Source organism: Entelurus aequoreus, linkage group LG10 (assembly GCF_033978785.1).
Source record: "Entelurus aequoreus isolate RoL-2023_Sb linkage group LG10, RoL_Eaeq_v1.1, whole genome shotgun sequence".
Classification (NCBI taxonomy): Eukaryota; Metazoa; Chordata; class Actinopteri; order Syngnathiformes; family Syngnathidae; genus Entelurus; species Entelurus aequoreus.
This window is the reverse complement of record NC_084740.1, coordinates 36,009,462-36,025,007: the sequence shown is the minus strand read 5'-3', so window position 1 is coordinate 36,025,007 and position 15,546 is coordinate 36,009,462. Positions and strand designations below refer to the sequence as shown.

Sequence of the window (15,546 nt, the reverse complement as noted above, 5' to 3'; positions counted from 1 at the left end):
CGTCCTCTCGCGCCTTATGGACCGTCCGCTAAAATCCGGCGTCCTTCGCAGAACGGCGGCATCTTCCTCTGCGCTGTGGACGACGCGAACGACCACATCCTGTCTGTCTGGAACTGGCAGAAGGAGAAGCAAGTGGCAGACGTCAAGGTGACATGACCTTTGACCCCTGTTGTGCCGCTCCAGAACGTTAGACGCTGCCCTCCTCTTGCTTTGCAGTGCTCCAATGACTCCGTGCTGGGGGCCGTCTTCCACCCCCTGGACGCCAACCTGATTGTGACCTGTGGGAAGTCCCACATTAACTTCTGGACCACGGAGGGAAACACGCTGAGCAAAAGACAAGGACTCTTTGAGGTAAACATGGCAGGCTGTAGACTACTGGTAGCGGGCAGCTACACAACAGCTAAGCATATGGTAGCACACAAGCTAGACGTACTGTATGTAAAAAGTGTCCTTAATTCAGTGCTTCTCAATTATTTTGTCCCTCCCCCGCCTCTACACACACACACACACACACACACACACACACACACACACACACACACACACACACACACACACACACACACACACATATATATATATATATATATATATATATATATATATATATGATGTTTAAATGATATATATATATATATGTATATGTACTGTGTATATATATATATATATATATATATATATTAGGGCTGCAACTAACGATTAATTTGATAATCGATTAATCTGTCGATTATTACTTCGATTAATAATCGGATAGAAGAGACAAACTACATTTCTATCCTTTCCAGTATTTTATTGGAAAAAAAAACCCAGCATACTGGCACCATACTTATTTTAATTATTGTTTCTCAGCTGTTTGTACATGTTGCAGTTCATAAAAATTAAAACAATTATTTAAAAAAAAAAGATAAATTGCCTCTGCGCATGCGCATAGCATAGATCCAACGAATCGATGACTAAATTAATCGCCAACTATTTTTATAATTGATTTAATCGATTAGTTGTTGCAGCCCTAATATATATATATATATATATATATATATATATATATATATATATATATATATATATATATATATACACAGTACATATATATACATATATATACACAGTACATATATATCTATATATACACAGTACATATATATCTATATATACACAGTACATATATATCATTTAAACATTGTATATGTATGCCTATATGTGTATACATACTGTATGTGTATATCTATGATTAGTGATATACTGTATAATTTTATGATTAATATTACAAAAACTTTCTTAAAGTTTTGTAATCAATTAGAAATATCAAGCAGCTAAAAAACGCCAAAAATGAATGTGTGGGGAGTGTTTAGTTTTTTCCCATCATGCTTTGTAATGGATTTAAATGGTTGTGATTTGAAATTTCTTTATGGTGCATGGACATTTTTATAATTTCCACAAAGTTCAGTGAGCAGGTTGTGTTACGTGTGACCATGTTTGTTGACATTTTGTGTTGGTTGGATTTTTTTTTTTTTTTTTTTGCACCATGACTAGAGAAGGTTGTTTGCTGCACATTGTTTCATTCAGAGCATAATTAAAGGTAATTGACTTATATTACACCTATAGTTCGCTTGATGGTGACAAAGTGGTAGCGTCAAAAGCAGATTTTTTAAATAAATGTAATCTACCTGCGGGCAAGTTTCCGTACGTAACCTTAAAATTGAAGACGATGATGGGTTGTAGTTTGGACACCTCTGTCATACAAAAATTAAACTATTTATAGTCACTGCCCGCCTCAAATGTAATTTTCTATAAAATTGCTATAAGTACACTTCTGCATAACATTGTATTTTTATTACCAGTAAAGAACACGAAAAAAGAAAGAAATATAGATCAACTTACGACAAATCATTTTAAAGTTAAAGTACCAATGATTGTCACACACACACTAGGTGTGGTGAAATTGGTCCTCTGCATTTGACCCATCCCCTTGGTCACCCCCTGCTAGGTGAGGGGAGCAGTGGGCAGCAGCGGTGCTGCGCCCGGGAATCATTTTTGGTGATTTAACCCCCAATTCCAACCCTTGATGCTGAGTGCCAAGCAGGGAGGTGATGGGTCCCATTTTTATAGTCTTTGGTATGACTCGGCCGGGGTTTGAACTCACAACCTACCGATCTCAGGGCGGACACTCTAACCACTAGGCCAATGAATAAAAAGTAAATTCAAATTGATCAGCAACATTAACTCAGGAGCACAATATATAAAACATTTTGACCTACAAAATAGACTAGATAAAATAATTGAACGATATTGCAGTCCAATACAGCACATTTGTCAACATAACTTTATAAACAAGTATCAACTAATATTTGCATAACACTTACACATACAAAGTCTCCAAGGCCGTAGCGTATTAGAAAGTATCCAGTAACAAACGTGTCCGCATCATTTAACTTACAGCGTCTTGAATTACTGTGGCCACTAAGTGTCCCCAAAACCAATTACCACTTCAACTTAAAAACAACATAATTCCATGTTTTTCAGACCTACTACTGTTCTCTGACTAATTTCACTCGATCAAACCTTTTCTAACATTCCACACTACAAAATAATGAAAGCATGTATGATTCCTGCTGATATCGTATCAGATTAATATCAGCCAAAACTCAAGGCTCCAATATCTGTATCATATCAGAAGTGAAAAAGGTTTACATTTAACTGTGAGTATTTGAACTATACATTTTATATTTGCATTCCAACTTATAAGACGAATTCATTACCCATCTTAATTTTTTACGGTTAGGTTCATTGTATTAATACAGTGTGTCTCAAACTGTGGTACGCATACCACTAGTGGTACATGGGCTCCATCTAGTGACATGCCAAATAATCAATAATTAAATATTCAAACACAGTGTTACTGTTCAAACTGTGTGTAATGTTTCAGTGGCCAAAAAATATTCAATATACTTGTTAAATAAAACCACTGCCTTGTTTTTAATGAATACTTGGGCCTACTTCGCTACTGTATTTTAATGCTGGTCATTATGGTGGTACTTGGAGATACACTATGTCAAAATAATTGTGCAGTCACACATGTGAGGTTGTAGTAAGAACAGTTTTTAAGTGAATTGTTGAAAGGTAAAAGCAAAAGTACAGAGAGAAAAAAAAGCTAAAAACCAGACAATAGAACTTGACTTAAAGGCCTACTGAAAATAATTTTTTTTATTTAAACGGGGATAGCAGATCCATTCTATGTGTCATACTTGATCATTTCGCGATATAGCCATATTTTTGCTGAAAAGATTTAGTAGAGAACATAGACGATAAAGTTCGCAACTTTTGGTCGCTGATAAAAAAAGCCTTGCCTGTACCGGAAGTAGCGTGACGTCTCAAGTTGAAAGGCTCCTCACATTTCCCCATTGTTTACACCAGCAGCGAGAGCGATTCGGACCGAGAAAGTGACGATTACCCCATTAATTTGAACCAGGATGAAAGATTCGTGGATGAGGAACGTGAGAGTGAAGGACTAGAGTGCAGTGCAGGACGCATCTTTTTTCGCTCTGACCGTAACTTAGGTACAAGCTGGCTCATTGGATTCCACACTCTCTCCTTTTTATATTGTGGATCACGGATTTGTATTTTAAACCCCCTCGGATACTATATCCTCTTGAAAATGAGAGTCGAGAATGTGAAATGGACATTCACATTTACTTTTATCTCCACGACAATACATCGGCGAAGCACTTTAGCTACGGAGCTAACGTGATAGCATCGTGCTTAAATGCAGATAGAAACAAAAGAAATAAGCCCCTGACTAGAAGGATAGACAGAAAATCAACAATACTATTAAAGCATGGACCTGTAAATACACGGTTAATGCTTTCCAGCTTGGCGAAGCTTAACAATGCTATTGCTAATGACGCCATTTACGCTAACTTAGCAACGGGACCTCTCAGAGCTATGATAAAAACATTAGCGCTCCACCTACGCCAGCCAGCCCTCATCTGCTCATCAACACCCGTGCTCACCTGCGTTCCAGCGATCGACGGAAGGACGAAGGACTTCACCCGATCATCCGTGCGGTCGGCGGCTAGCGTCGGATAGCGCGTCTGCTATCCAAGTCAAAGTCCTCCTAGTTGTGTTGCTGCAGCCAGCCGCTAATACACCGATCCCACCTACAACTTTCTTCTTTGCAGTCTCCATTGTTCATTAAACAAATTGCAAAAGATTCACCAACACAGATGTCCAAAATACTGTAGAATTTTGAGATGAAAACAGAGCTTTTTTGTATTGGATTCAATGACGTCTGAATACTTCCGTTTAACTATTGTCGTCACGCGCATACGTCATCATACATAGACGTTTTCAACCGGAAGTTTAGCGGGAAATTTAAAATTGCACTTCATAAGTTAACCCGGCCGTATTGGCATGTGTTGCAATGTTAAGATTTCATCATTGATATATAAACTATCAGACTGCGTGGTCGGTAGTAGTGGCTTTCAGTAGGCCTTTAAGATGGAGCTTTGAGGAACTCCACATGTTTACTTTGATAGCTTATTCAGTGCCTCTTATCCCTTCTCTGGATGAAAACTCTAACTTGTTTTGTCTTTTTTTCTGCAAAGAAACACGAGAAGCCCAAGTATGTGTTGTGCGTGGCGTTTGCTGAGAACGGAGACGCCATCACTGGGGACTCCAGCGGAAACATCTACGTCTGGGCCAAAGGTGAACGTCCTACATTTTCATTTGATACGCTCGATGTCGTCGTATGAAAGCGCCCAGCAGGGGGGCGGTTCTGACCGGGCGCGTCTGAATCAATGAATAGGTGGTAACCGTATCAGTCAGGCGGTGTCGGGGGCACACGAGGGCGGCATCTTCTCTGTTTGCGTCCTGAAAGACGGGACCGTGGTGTCGGGAGGCGGCAAGGACCGCAAGGTGGTGCTGTGGGACCGCGACTACAGGAAGCAAGCAGAGATGGAGGTCAGGCTCCGCCCTCTTTTTTTGTGTCCTTTTTGTGTAGCGAAGAACACAATCGGTATTTGCGTGCGTCAAGGTTGGCGAGGCCTTCGGTCCAGTGCGGGCTCTGGCTGAAGGCAAAGCAGGCGAGCTCTTCATCGGAACCACCAAGAACGCCATCCTTAGCGCCGCCTTCCCTGACACTATGACGGCCATCGTACAGGTGCAACACGACAGAATCATGTAGTTTTGTCTCCGTGAATAACCGCGCTATGTTGCGTCCCAGGGTCACACGGAGGAGCTGTGGGGTCTGGACGTCCATCCCTCCATGGAGCAGTTTGTGACCTGCTCCCAGGACAAGCAGGTCCACCTGTGGGACACCAACTCCCATCAGCCCCTGTGGACAAAGACCATCGAGGTGAGGAAGACGACGGAAGGAACGTGAATGTCCCCTAATTGTCTCCTAAATGCTGTAGGATCCTGCGAGGTCTGCGGGGTTCCATCCAAGCGGGGCGGTTTTGGCTGTCGGGACCATGTCAGGAAGGTCCGTCTTACTGCCGTCTAGGGATGGGTACTGAATTAGTCACCAACCAAATTCCGTCTGTACTACCGGGTATCGATTCACGTAAAATATAACCGTGCCATATTTCGATACCTTTTGTTGCTCGTGCCGTCACGTCCGGTTTCAGACTAAACACCGGCTCACGTAAACAATCATTCAAACAGCCAAACTCTCTAAATCAGGGGTGTCCAAACCAAAGCCCGCCAGCCTCTTCAATTAGGGCCGTGAGACACCATGAGTTCAACAATGCATCACACCGCACATCTTAAATACCAGGATAGTCTCTGAATGCTACATATTGTGAGTGAGTTAATCAACTCAATGACCCATGAAAATATTTTTAAATAACAGCACAGCATTTACTTACATGACACAATCGAAACAACCTTCCCTAGTCATGGTGCAAAAAAAAATTTCAATAAATAATCCAACCAACACAAAATGTCAACACTCATGGTCACACATAAGACAACCTGCTCACTGAACATTGTGTACATTATGAAAAAACGTCCAAACACCATGAACATTTTCTAAATGACACCCATTTAAATCCATTACAAGGGAAGATGGGAAACATGTAAAATACTGTGTCCACTAGGGGTGTGGGGAAAAAATCGATTTGGATTCGAATCGCGATTCTCAGGTTGTGCGATTCAGAATTGATTCTCATTTTTAAAAAATCGATTTTTTTTTAAATTAATTAATTTATTTTTAATTTTTTAAATGTATTTATTTATTTTTGTATTTTTTATTAATCAATCCAACAAAACAATACACAGCAATACCATAACAATGCAATACAATTCCAAAACCAAACCCGACCCAGCAACACTCAGAACTGCAATGAACAGAGCAATTGAGGAGACACAAACACGACACAGAACAAACCAAAAGTAGTGAAACAAAAATGAATATTATCAACAACAGTATCAATATTAGTTACAATTTCAACATAGCAGTGATTAAAAAACCCTCATTGACATTATCATTAGACATTTATAATAAATAAATAAAAAGAACAATAGTGTCACAGTGGCTTACACTTGCATCGCATCTCATAAGCTTGACAACACACTGTGTCCAATATTTTCACAAAGATAAAATAAGTCATATTTTTGGTTCATTTAATAGTTAAAACAAATTTACATTATTGCAATCAGTTGATAAAACATTGTCCTTTACAATTATAAAAGCTTTTTACAAAAATCTACTACTCTGCTTCGATGTCAGCAGACTGGGGTAGATCCTGCTGAAATCCTATGTATTGAATGAATAGAGAATCCTTTTGAATCGGGAAAAAAAATCGTTTTTGAATCGAGAATCGTGTTGAATTGAAAAAAAATCGATTTTGAATCGAATCATGACCCCAAGAATCGATATTGAATCGAATCGTGGGACACCCAAAGATTCACAGCCCTAGTGTCCACACTTATCCATGTTTGGTGCATTTTAGCTGCTCGATATTTCTGATTGATTACAAAACATTAAAGAGGTGGTCACAGAAGTAAACAAGGTAGGAGTCAAAAGTTCACACACTCTTGATATTTAATGATGTTAATTATATATCCATCATATGAATATAATATGTACATGTATTTGGCCAGCCCAATGCGGCCCCCCAAGTCAAAAAGTTTGGACACCCAGTAATGTTGCAACGCCAACAAAGCAAGTATGCTTGGTAGAAAACACTCTCAAAACACTTTCAAAATGTGCTAGCTTGATGCTAATTTACATTCGTTTTGCCATAGACCGGCTACTATTAGCGTTGGTAATTTTACGTGGTAATTTCATCACCCCCAATATTTGGTAGAGGAAACTACAGCTAAGATGAATGCTACAATCAAACAGCTAGTGTTCAAGAAGCACAGTACTTACAATATTAACACTTTGTAGGGCACAACAGAACACATTCAGCTTCCTGGAAAATTGTACTTCCTAGTAAGACCACATACTATATACGGTATTTTTCGGACTATATGTTGCAGTTTTTTTCATAGTTTGGCCGGGGATGCGACTTATACTCAGGAGCGACTTATGTGTGAAATTATTAACACATTACTGTAAAATATCAAATAATATTATTTAGCTCATTCACGTAAGAGATTAGACGTATAAGATTTCAGTTGGTTATTTATGCCTCATATAACGTACACTTATTCAGCCTGTTGTTCACTATTCTTTATTTATTTTAAATTGCCTTTCAAATGTCTATTATTGGTGTTGGCTTTTATCAAATACATTTCCCCAAAAAATGCGACTTATACTCCAGTGCGACTTATATATGTTTTCTTCCTTCTTTAATATGCATTTTCAGCCGGTGCGACTTATACTCCGGAGCGACTTATACTCCGAAAAATACGGTATGGCCTGTACAGTACTGCCATCTAATGTCTTGGAATTGCAACTGCAATGCAAATGAGTCTCATTTAATAAGAAAACAAGGTATTTATTGAGTTTGAGTTTGAGTTTGAGTTTATTTCGAACATGCAAGCATACAACATGATACATCACAATTTCCAGTTTCTCTTTTCAACATGTTCGAAAAGGAGTAGGAAGAAGCAGAGCTTATTTAATCCTAACCCCTTTTCTTTACATAACAGTTGCTAAAACTTTTTGTTCACTTCCTGTTCACAACTTATTCACAAAAAACTCCATAAGTAATCACAATAAAAATAAATAAATAAATAATAGTAATAATTTAATAATAATAATTGGTGAAGTAAGTCATATTTCATATTTCATATTATTAACACACATAAAAGTACCCAAAAGTGGTACCGTATCAGTTCAAAATGTGAACGGTACCCATCCCTACTGACGTCACATGTCGGATCATTACGTTCTGTTTGGACACATGCACTTCCTGTGGTGTTGCAGGTGGTTAGTGCTGGACACGGACACCCGGGATCTTGTCTCTGTGCACACGGATGGTAACGAGATCATCTCCAACGTGAAGTACTCTCCAGGTGCGACTTCAAACCCTTCACTTTAGCATCTTACGCCAAGCGGGGCGCTAACTGCGATCCACCGGCAGATGGCAACTTCCTGGCGGTGGCGTCGCACGACAACTTTGTTTACATCTACGCCGTGACGGAGAGCGGACGCAAGTACAGCCGCGTGGGAAAATGCACCGTGAGTGTTTTTCTTTTCATGCTCGTGTTTCATCGCCGGCCACTGGGGGGCGATGTGGTGTCAAAATGCTTTAGTTCAGGAGCGGTGACATTACAATCGCATCATAAATATCCCCTCAACTCCCCCCAAAAAGGATTAACTCGCTGGAATAAAAAAGACAATATAACATACATACATATACGTGGATGCATGTGAAAAAGTGCAATATATTTATCTGTACAGTAACCTATTTATTTATTTATATATGCGCCTTATTGCTTTTTTATCCTGCACTGCCATGAGCTTATGTAACGAAATTTCGTTCTTATCTGTACTGTAAAGTTCAAATTTGAATGACAATAAAAAGGAAGTCTAAGTCTAATGTTCAGTGTTGTATGGCTGCTGCTATCGATTATTACAATTATCGAGTAATCTGTCAATTGGTTTGTTCAATCGAGTAATCGGATAAAACACTTCATAGCCTCAATACGAATTATGGGGAAATGGTTGAGATAAACCAAAAAATGTCTGCTTGCCGTAATCTTCATTCTTTTTTTTTTCTAATAAATGCACATCATCAACATCGAAATTGCACTTTTAACATAAATAAAGTGTGTGTGAATATATTAAGATAAATGTGTATGTGAGAGAGAGAGACTATTTCTGCACTGAATTTTTGTTATCCTCAATTTTTATACACAACATTTTTACACTTTTAATTCATTTTTACACAGAAATTTCATGCACTGAATTTTTACACTGTACTGTATTTTGACCAAGTGAAGTTGTAAACACCCAAATGTTGCTCACAATGTGTTACTCAGTGTAATTGTCAGCATTAAAGTAAAAAAAATCAGTTTACGAAACTCAAACAATTCAGTAACTTAAATTCAGTGTTTAAAAAAAGCTTCCGTAAAAAAGACACAAATTAACCTTCATACTTTAGATTAGTGATGTCCGATAATGGCTTTTTTGCCGATATCCCGATATTGTCCAACTCTTAACTACCGATACCAATATATACAGTCATGGTATTAACACATTATGCCTAATTTTGTTGTGATGCCCCGCTGGATGCATTAAACAATGTAACTAGGTTTTCCAAAATAAATCAACTCAAGTTATGGAAAAAAAATGCCAACATGGCACTGCCATATTTATTATTGAAGTCACAAAGTGCATTATTTTTTTTAACATGCCTCAAAACAGCAGCTTGGAATTTGGGACATGCTCTCCCTGAGAGAGCATGAGGAGGTTGAGGTGGGCGGGGTTGAGGTGGGGGAGGGGTAGGGGGTAGCAAGGGGTGTATATTGTAGCGTCCCGGAAGAGTTAGTGCTGCAAGGGGTTCTGGGTATTTGTTCTGTTGTGTTTATGTTGTTACGGTGCGGATGTTCTCCTGAAATGTGTTTGTCATTCTTGTTTGGTGTGGGTTCACGGTGTGGCGCATATTTGTAACAGTGTTAAAGTTGTTTATACGGTCACCCTCAGTGTGACCTGTATGGCTGTTGACCAAGTATGCCTTGCATTCACTTGTGTGTGTGAAAAGCCGTAAATATTATGTGACTGGGCCGGCACGCAAAGGCAGTGCCTTTAAGGTTTATTGGCGCTCTGTACTTCTCCCTACGTCCGTGTACACAGCGGCGTTTTAAAAAGTAATACATTTTACTTTTTGAAACCGATACCGATAATTTCCGATATTACATTTTAAAGCATTTATCGGCCGATAATATTTGTGAATCGATTTTTTTTTGTGCACCTCTTCTCACTGAAGAAGGCAACTTCAGCGGTTACAGTGCGGTGGAGCAGGATGAAGAGAACACACAAATACAATGTGTTCAAAGGAAGTGGGTGCCGCTTATATTTAGGTGCGCTCTATAGTCTGTAAATTTGGGTATACTACTCTGTATACTGCACACACAAGGCAAATTACCGCATTTTTCGTACCATAGGGCGCACCGGATTATAAGGCGCACTGCCGATGAGCGAGTCTATTCAGGTCTATTTTCATACAAAAGGCGCACCGGAATATAAGGCGCATTAAAAGGGGTCATATTATGGGGTTTTTTCTACATGAAAATACTTCCTTGTGGTCTACATAACATGTAATGGTGGTTCTTTGGTCAAAATGTTGCATAGATTATGTTTTACAGACCGTCTTCAAGCCGTTTTCCCACCGTTTCTTTAGGATGCGCCGTTTTGTGGGCGGGTCTTATTTACATGCCTCCACTTCGACTGTGCCTTCTCCCTGCCATGCCTGTTGTACCAGTAGTTTTTAGCGCTTCCATAGCTAACCTACTGACAGATCTAAGTTAGAACTGTATGCTACTTTGTGTTAGAAATGGCAACAGTGGAGGATGAATGCCCCACAACAAGAGGATAGAGAAAAAAGAGCTTATTGACTATGCTGCGGGCTACAATGGCGGACGTGTGCAAATTTTCGGGATTTATGCAGATTCCAAATACACATCAGCAGGTACCGATAGGTAAGAAAAGTTGGTTTTGTATTATATTGGGAAACAAAACGCCAGATAATGTCCCTTAAGAGGTGTCATTTTGGGGCCCTCAGGGTTTCAAACACATTCATTTATTTGTGGCGACCCGCCACGAAAGAATTACGTCCGCCACAAATAAAAAAAATATTTATTTTTTTATTTTTAATTTTTTGTCCTCTCCAGCTTCTCCGGCAAATCATATAGTTGATGTAGATGCCCATATCGGCTGTTCAGATTTACTTTACAAAAGAGAAGTGTAGGATACTTCTCTTGTTGCCTTATTTGTATTTGACTTTATTAAATGTATTTATATTAGAAACACAACATGTGTATATAACAAAGGGTGCAAAGTCTGCAAGCAGTAGGAAACACATGGTTAAGTGTAGGGAGTAAAACTGATGGCAGTCTAAAGTTCAAGATTTTTGGAGCTCTTTGTTCAGTGGATCAGATGTTTGATGAAGCTCTGTGTCTATCTACCACCACTACTGTTTTCTGTTTATTTGTTACTGACTGTGGCAGGACACCTCTGCCTCTGTTTCACTTTATGTTGCTGGTAAATAATATGGTTGTAGTAGTAGGCTAAAGTTAAAATATTTAGTATGCACTAATTAAAGGGGCAGAGCTTTGAGACATTTTAGCTTTTATATTTTATAAGATATATTTTTTGTAAGAACCGCAATTAATAAATATATTTCAGTGAATAACTTATTGTTCAAATCTGTATATAAATATGTACATAAAGTGTTGTAATTATATTGTAAAATGGATGGATGGACGTTTAAAACAAAACGGTTAGTATTAATTAGTAAGTATACATTTTTTGAGCCTTTTTAGAGAAAATCAAATAGTTGTAGTAAATTATGCAAATTACTCGATGATGTCATGGTGACCACGCCCATAACCACGCCCCCACCGCAACAGGTATCTTGGCAGTTTATGGGAAACACTGGGCCCTTATATACACACCATAATAATACCTGTATGTTGAAGCACAGTACGTCTGACTATGGTAGACGTAATGCTCCGACAATCCATCAAGCGGTGCGGCATCATAGCTTACCAAAGTCGTCCTAAAACATTTTGACGGATTTTGGAGCGCCGTGTGTGATGTTCTATATTCTCAATGAAACATCAAAGTTTTGGATGTTGCTTGCTTACGGGTACTTGCTAGCGTCAATTATTGAACAGGTGTCGGTCAACCTGCAGTTCACGCTTATGTGTGACTGCCATCTACTGGTCACACTTATCATTACACCATGTATTGAATAAAATTGCTTCGAGGTCGGTAAGCACAACCATAATTAATACGTACGTTAGGCGCACCGGATTATAAGGCACACTGTTCATTTTTTAAGAAATGAAAGAGTTTAAAGTGCGCCTTTATAAAAATACATGCATGTTTTTTAATTTCAATTATTTTTAGGGATGTCCGATAATGGCTTTTTTGCCGATATCCGATATTCCGATATTGTCCAACTCTTAATTACCGATACCGATATCAACTTATACCGATATACACAGTCGTGGAATTAACACATTATTATGCCTAATTTGGACAACCAGGTATGGTGAAGATAAGGTCCTTTTTTAAAAAAATTATAAAATAAAATAAGATAAATAAATTAAAAACATTTTCTTGAATAAAAAAGAAAGTAAAACAATATAAAAACAGTTACATAGAAACTAGTAATTAATGAAAATGAGTAAAATTAACTGTAAAAGGTTAGTACTATTAGTGGACCAGCAGCACGCACAATCATGTGTGCTTACGGACTGTATCCCTTGCAGACTGTATTGATATGTATTGATATATAATGTAGGAAGCAGAATATTAATAACAGAAAGAAACAACCCTTTTGTGTGAATGAGGGTAAATGGGGGAGAGAGTTTTCTTGGGTTGGTGCACTAATTGTAAGTGTATCTTGTGTTTTTTATGTTGATTTAATAAAAAAACAAAAAAACTTATACCGATAATAAAAAACCCGATACCGATAATTTCCGATATTACATTTTAAAGCATTTATCGGCCGATTATATCTGTAATTATTTTATTTATCATTTTTGTGGGTTACTTGTTTGGGGGAAAGGACCATTTGACATGTGTTTAGTTGTACATGTCAAAAATGCAATAAACAAATGGTGCTGACTGACAATGTGGGTCACTCTGGTCCTCCTCAGGGCCACTCCAGCTTTGTGACCCATGTGGACTGGTCCACAGACAGCAAGAACCTGGTCACCAACTCGGGGGACTACGAGATCCTTTTCTGTGAGTTGCACACGTCCTCCGTGTCGGTGAACGTTTTGTAATCCAGCTCTTTTGTCCAGGGGAAGCGCCCAGTGGCAAACATGTGACCAACATGGACGCCGTGCGCAACCTCAAGTGGGCCACTTCCACGTGCACTTTGAGCTTCAACACCTTCGGTACGTCTGGATAATTCACGACTTCTTCATTCCGAGACTTGTTTCTATTTGGAGTCTCACTTGGGTGTTTGTCAGGGATCTGGCCCGACGGCGCAGACGGCACAGACATCAACAGCGTGTGCAGGTCACATGACGGCTCCCTGCTGGCCTCGGCTGATGATTTTGGCAAAGTGCACCTGTTGTCCTTCCCGTGCTGTCAGCCTAGGGTGGGTGTCTGTCGCCGCTAACGTGCTAAGCAAGGTTTCGCACTACGCGGATGATGGTCTCCACCCCCCTCTCCCTCGCAGGCCCCGGGTCACGAGTACGGTGGCCACAGCAGTCACGTGACCAGCGTCGCCTTCCTGCACGACGACAGCCGCCTCATCTCCACCGGCGGTAAAGACACCAGCGTCCTGCAGTGGGTGGTTGCCTAGGTAACCGCAAGCCGCCCACCTAATGAATGTTTGACGTCGTCGTTTCCATGGTGAATGAAATCATATTTAGTGTCTGCAGGACGTGGAATGTAACACACACACCATCAACTTTAGCATTAGCGCTAACCGTGCCTAAACGCCATCCTAGTACTGAGTTATTGATTTTAGGTCCCACGAAGCTGTAACTCACTGACACGCCAGCCGCCTTCAGGAGAATCTAATTCAGGTCCATAATAATAATAATAATAATGATTGTCAAAAAGGGTACACTGGGGCTTTTTTTGCTTCTCGTTGCTGTGTTTGCTAAGCACTAGGTGGCGCCGCAGTGCAATGATTGCATGAGCTAGGCTGCTGCTAACATAACAAAGGTCTATTAGAGTTAATATTTAATATCTAAATATATATTTACATATATATGTACATGTCATGCAGTATCCTGTGATTGTGGGCGTGTCCCATGTAGTGATGCTTTGCTGTGTTTGGCCTTCTGGTTTGGTAATAAAGTTTTTACCGACCCGTTTCTTTGTCTTTTGGCTCTGCAAGAATTATAAAATGAGGAGGAAAAAAAAAAGTTATGTTTTTATTAGAGATGTCCGATAATATCGGTCTGCCGATATTATCGGCCGATAAATGCTTTAAAATGTAATATCGAAAAATATCGGTATTGGTTTTTTTATTATCGGTATCGTTTTTTTAATTTTTTTTATTTGTATTTTTATTTTTTTTATTAAATCAACATAAAACACACAAGATACACTTACAATCAGTGCACCAACCCACCCCATTTACACTCATTCACACTCATTCACACAAAAGGGTTGTTTCTTTCTGTTATTAATATTCTGGTTCCTACATTATATATCAATATATATCAATACAGTCTGCAAGGGATACAGTCCGTAAGCACACATGATTGTGCGTGCTGCTGGTCCACTAATAATACTAACCTTTAACAGTTAATTTTACAAATTTTCATTAATTACTAGTTTCTATGTAACTGTTTTTATATTGTTTTACTTTCTTTTTTATTCAAGAAAATGTTTTTAATTTATTTATCTTATTTTATTTGATTCATTTTTTTAAAAAGTACCTTATCTTCACCATACCTGGTTGTCCAAATTAGGCATAATAATGTGTTAATTCCACGACTGTATATATCGGTTGATATCGGTATCGGTAATTAAAGAGTTGGACAATATCGGCATATCGGATATCGGCAAAAAGCCTATATCAGACATCCCTAGTTTTTATGCTTCTACTAGTGATGGGTAAATGACACCTATGTGAGTGTATGGCACACTCCCTACCTGTATGGACACAGCACTGATACTGTTGGGGTTTCGTAATGGTCAGCCGCCGTTTGCTGGGTTATACAAGTCACTATAATTAGCCTAAATATAGAATTAATAGTTTGTAAATATACTTTTAAAAAAAAAGGAGAAACAGCTGCGCAGAATGGAATATGAAACGTGCAGCTCTAGTCAATGAGCCCAAATGATGTTATTTTTCTTAGTTTAATTCAGACCAGGGATTCTCAAACTGCGGTACACAGGCTACCTCTAGTGCAGACCTGGGCAAATTAAGGCCCGGGGGCCACATGCGGCCCGATAAG

At 39.1% G+C, this 15,546-nt stretch overlaps 1 protein-coding gene across 2 annotated transcripts in view; it reads left to right on the top strand.

Moving 5' to 3' along the window:
• The window catches only part of eml2 (EMAP like 2), a 65,712-nt gene extending 51,262 nt beyond the window's left edge, over window positions 1–14,450 (top strand). For both annotated transcript variants that reach the window (XM_062060655.1, XM_062060657.1), the window contains 13 exons: window positions 52–147; window positions 217–351; window positions 4,605–4,704; window positions 4,805–4,959; window positions 5,033–5,158; window positions 5,222–5,353; window positions 5,412–5,479; window positions 8,375–8,463; window positions 8,532–8,629; window positions 13,279–13,366; window positions 13,426–13,521; window positions 13,597–13,727; window positions 13,809–14,450. In XM_062060655.1, the coding sequence (XP_061916639.1) occupies window positions 52–147; window positions 217–351; window positions 4,605–4,704; window positions 4,805–4,959; window positions 5,033–5,158; window positions 5,222–5,353; window positions 5,412–5,479; window positions 8,375–8,463; window positions 8,532–8,629; window positions 13,279–13,366; window positions 13,426–13,521; window positions 13,597–13,727; window positions 13,809–13,934 (1,440 nt within the window). In that variant the 3' untranslated portion in view covers window positions 13,935–14,450. The remainder of the gene's footprint in view (window positions 1–51; window positions 148–216; window positions 352–4,604; window positions 4,705–4,804; window positions 4,960–5,032; window positions 5,159–5,221; window positions 5,354–5,411; window positions 5,480–8,374; window positions 8,464–8,531; window positions 8,630–13,278; window positions 13,367–13,425; window positions 13,522–13,596; window positions 13,728–13,808) is intronic.
• Window positions 14,451–15,546: the final 1,096 nt, after the last annotated feature.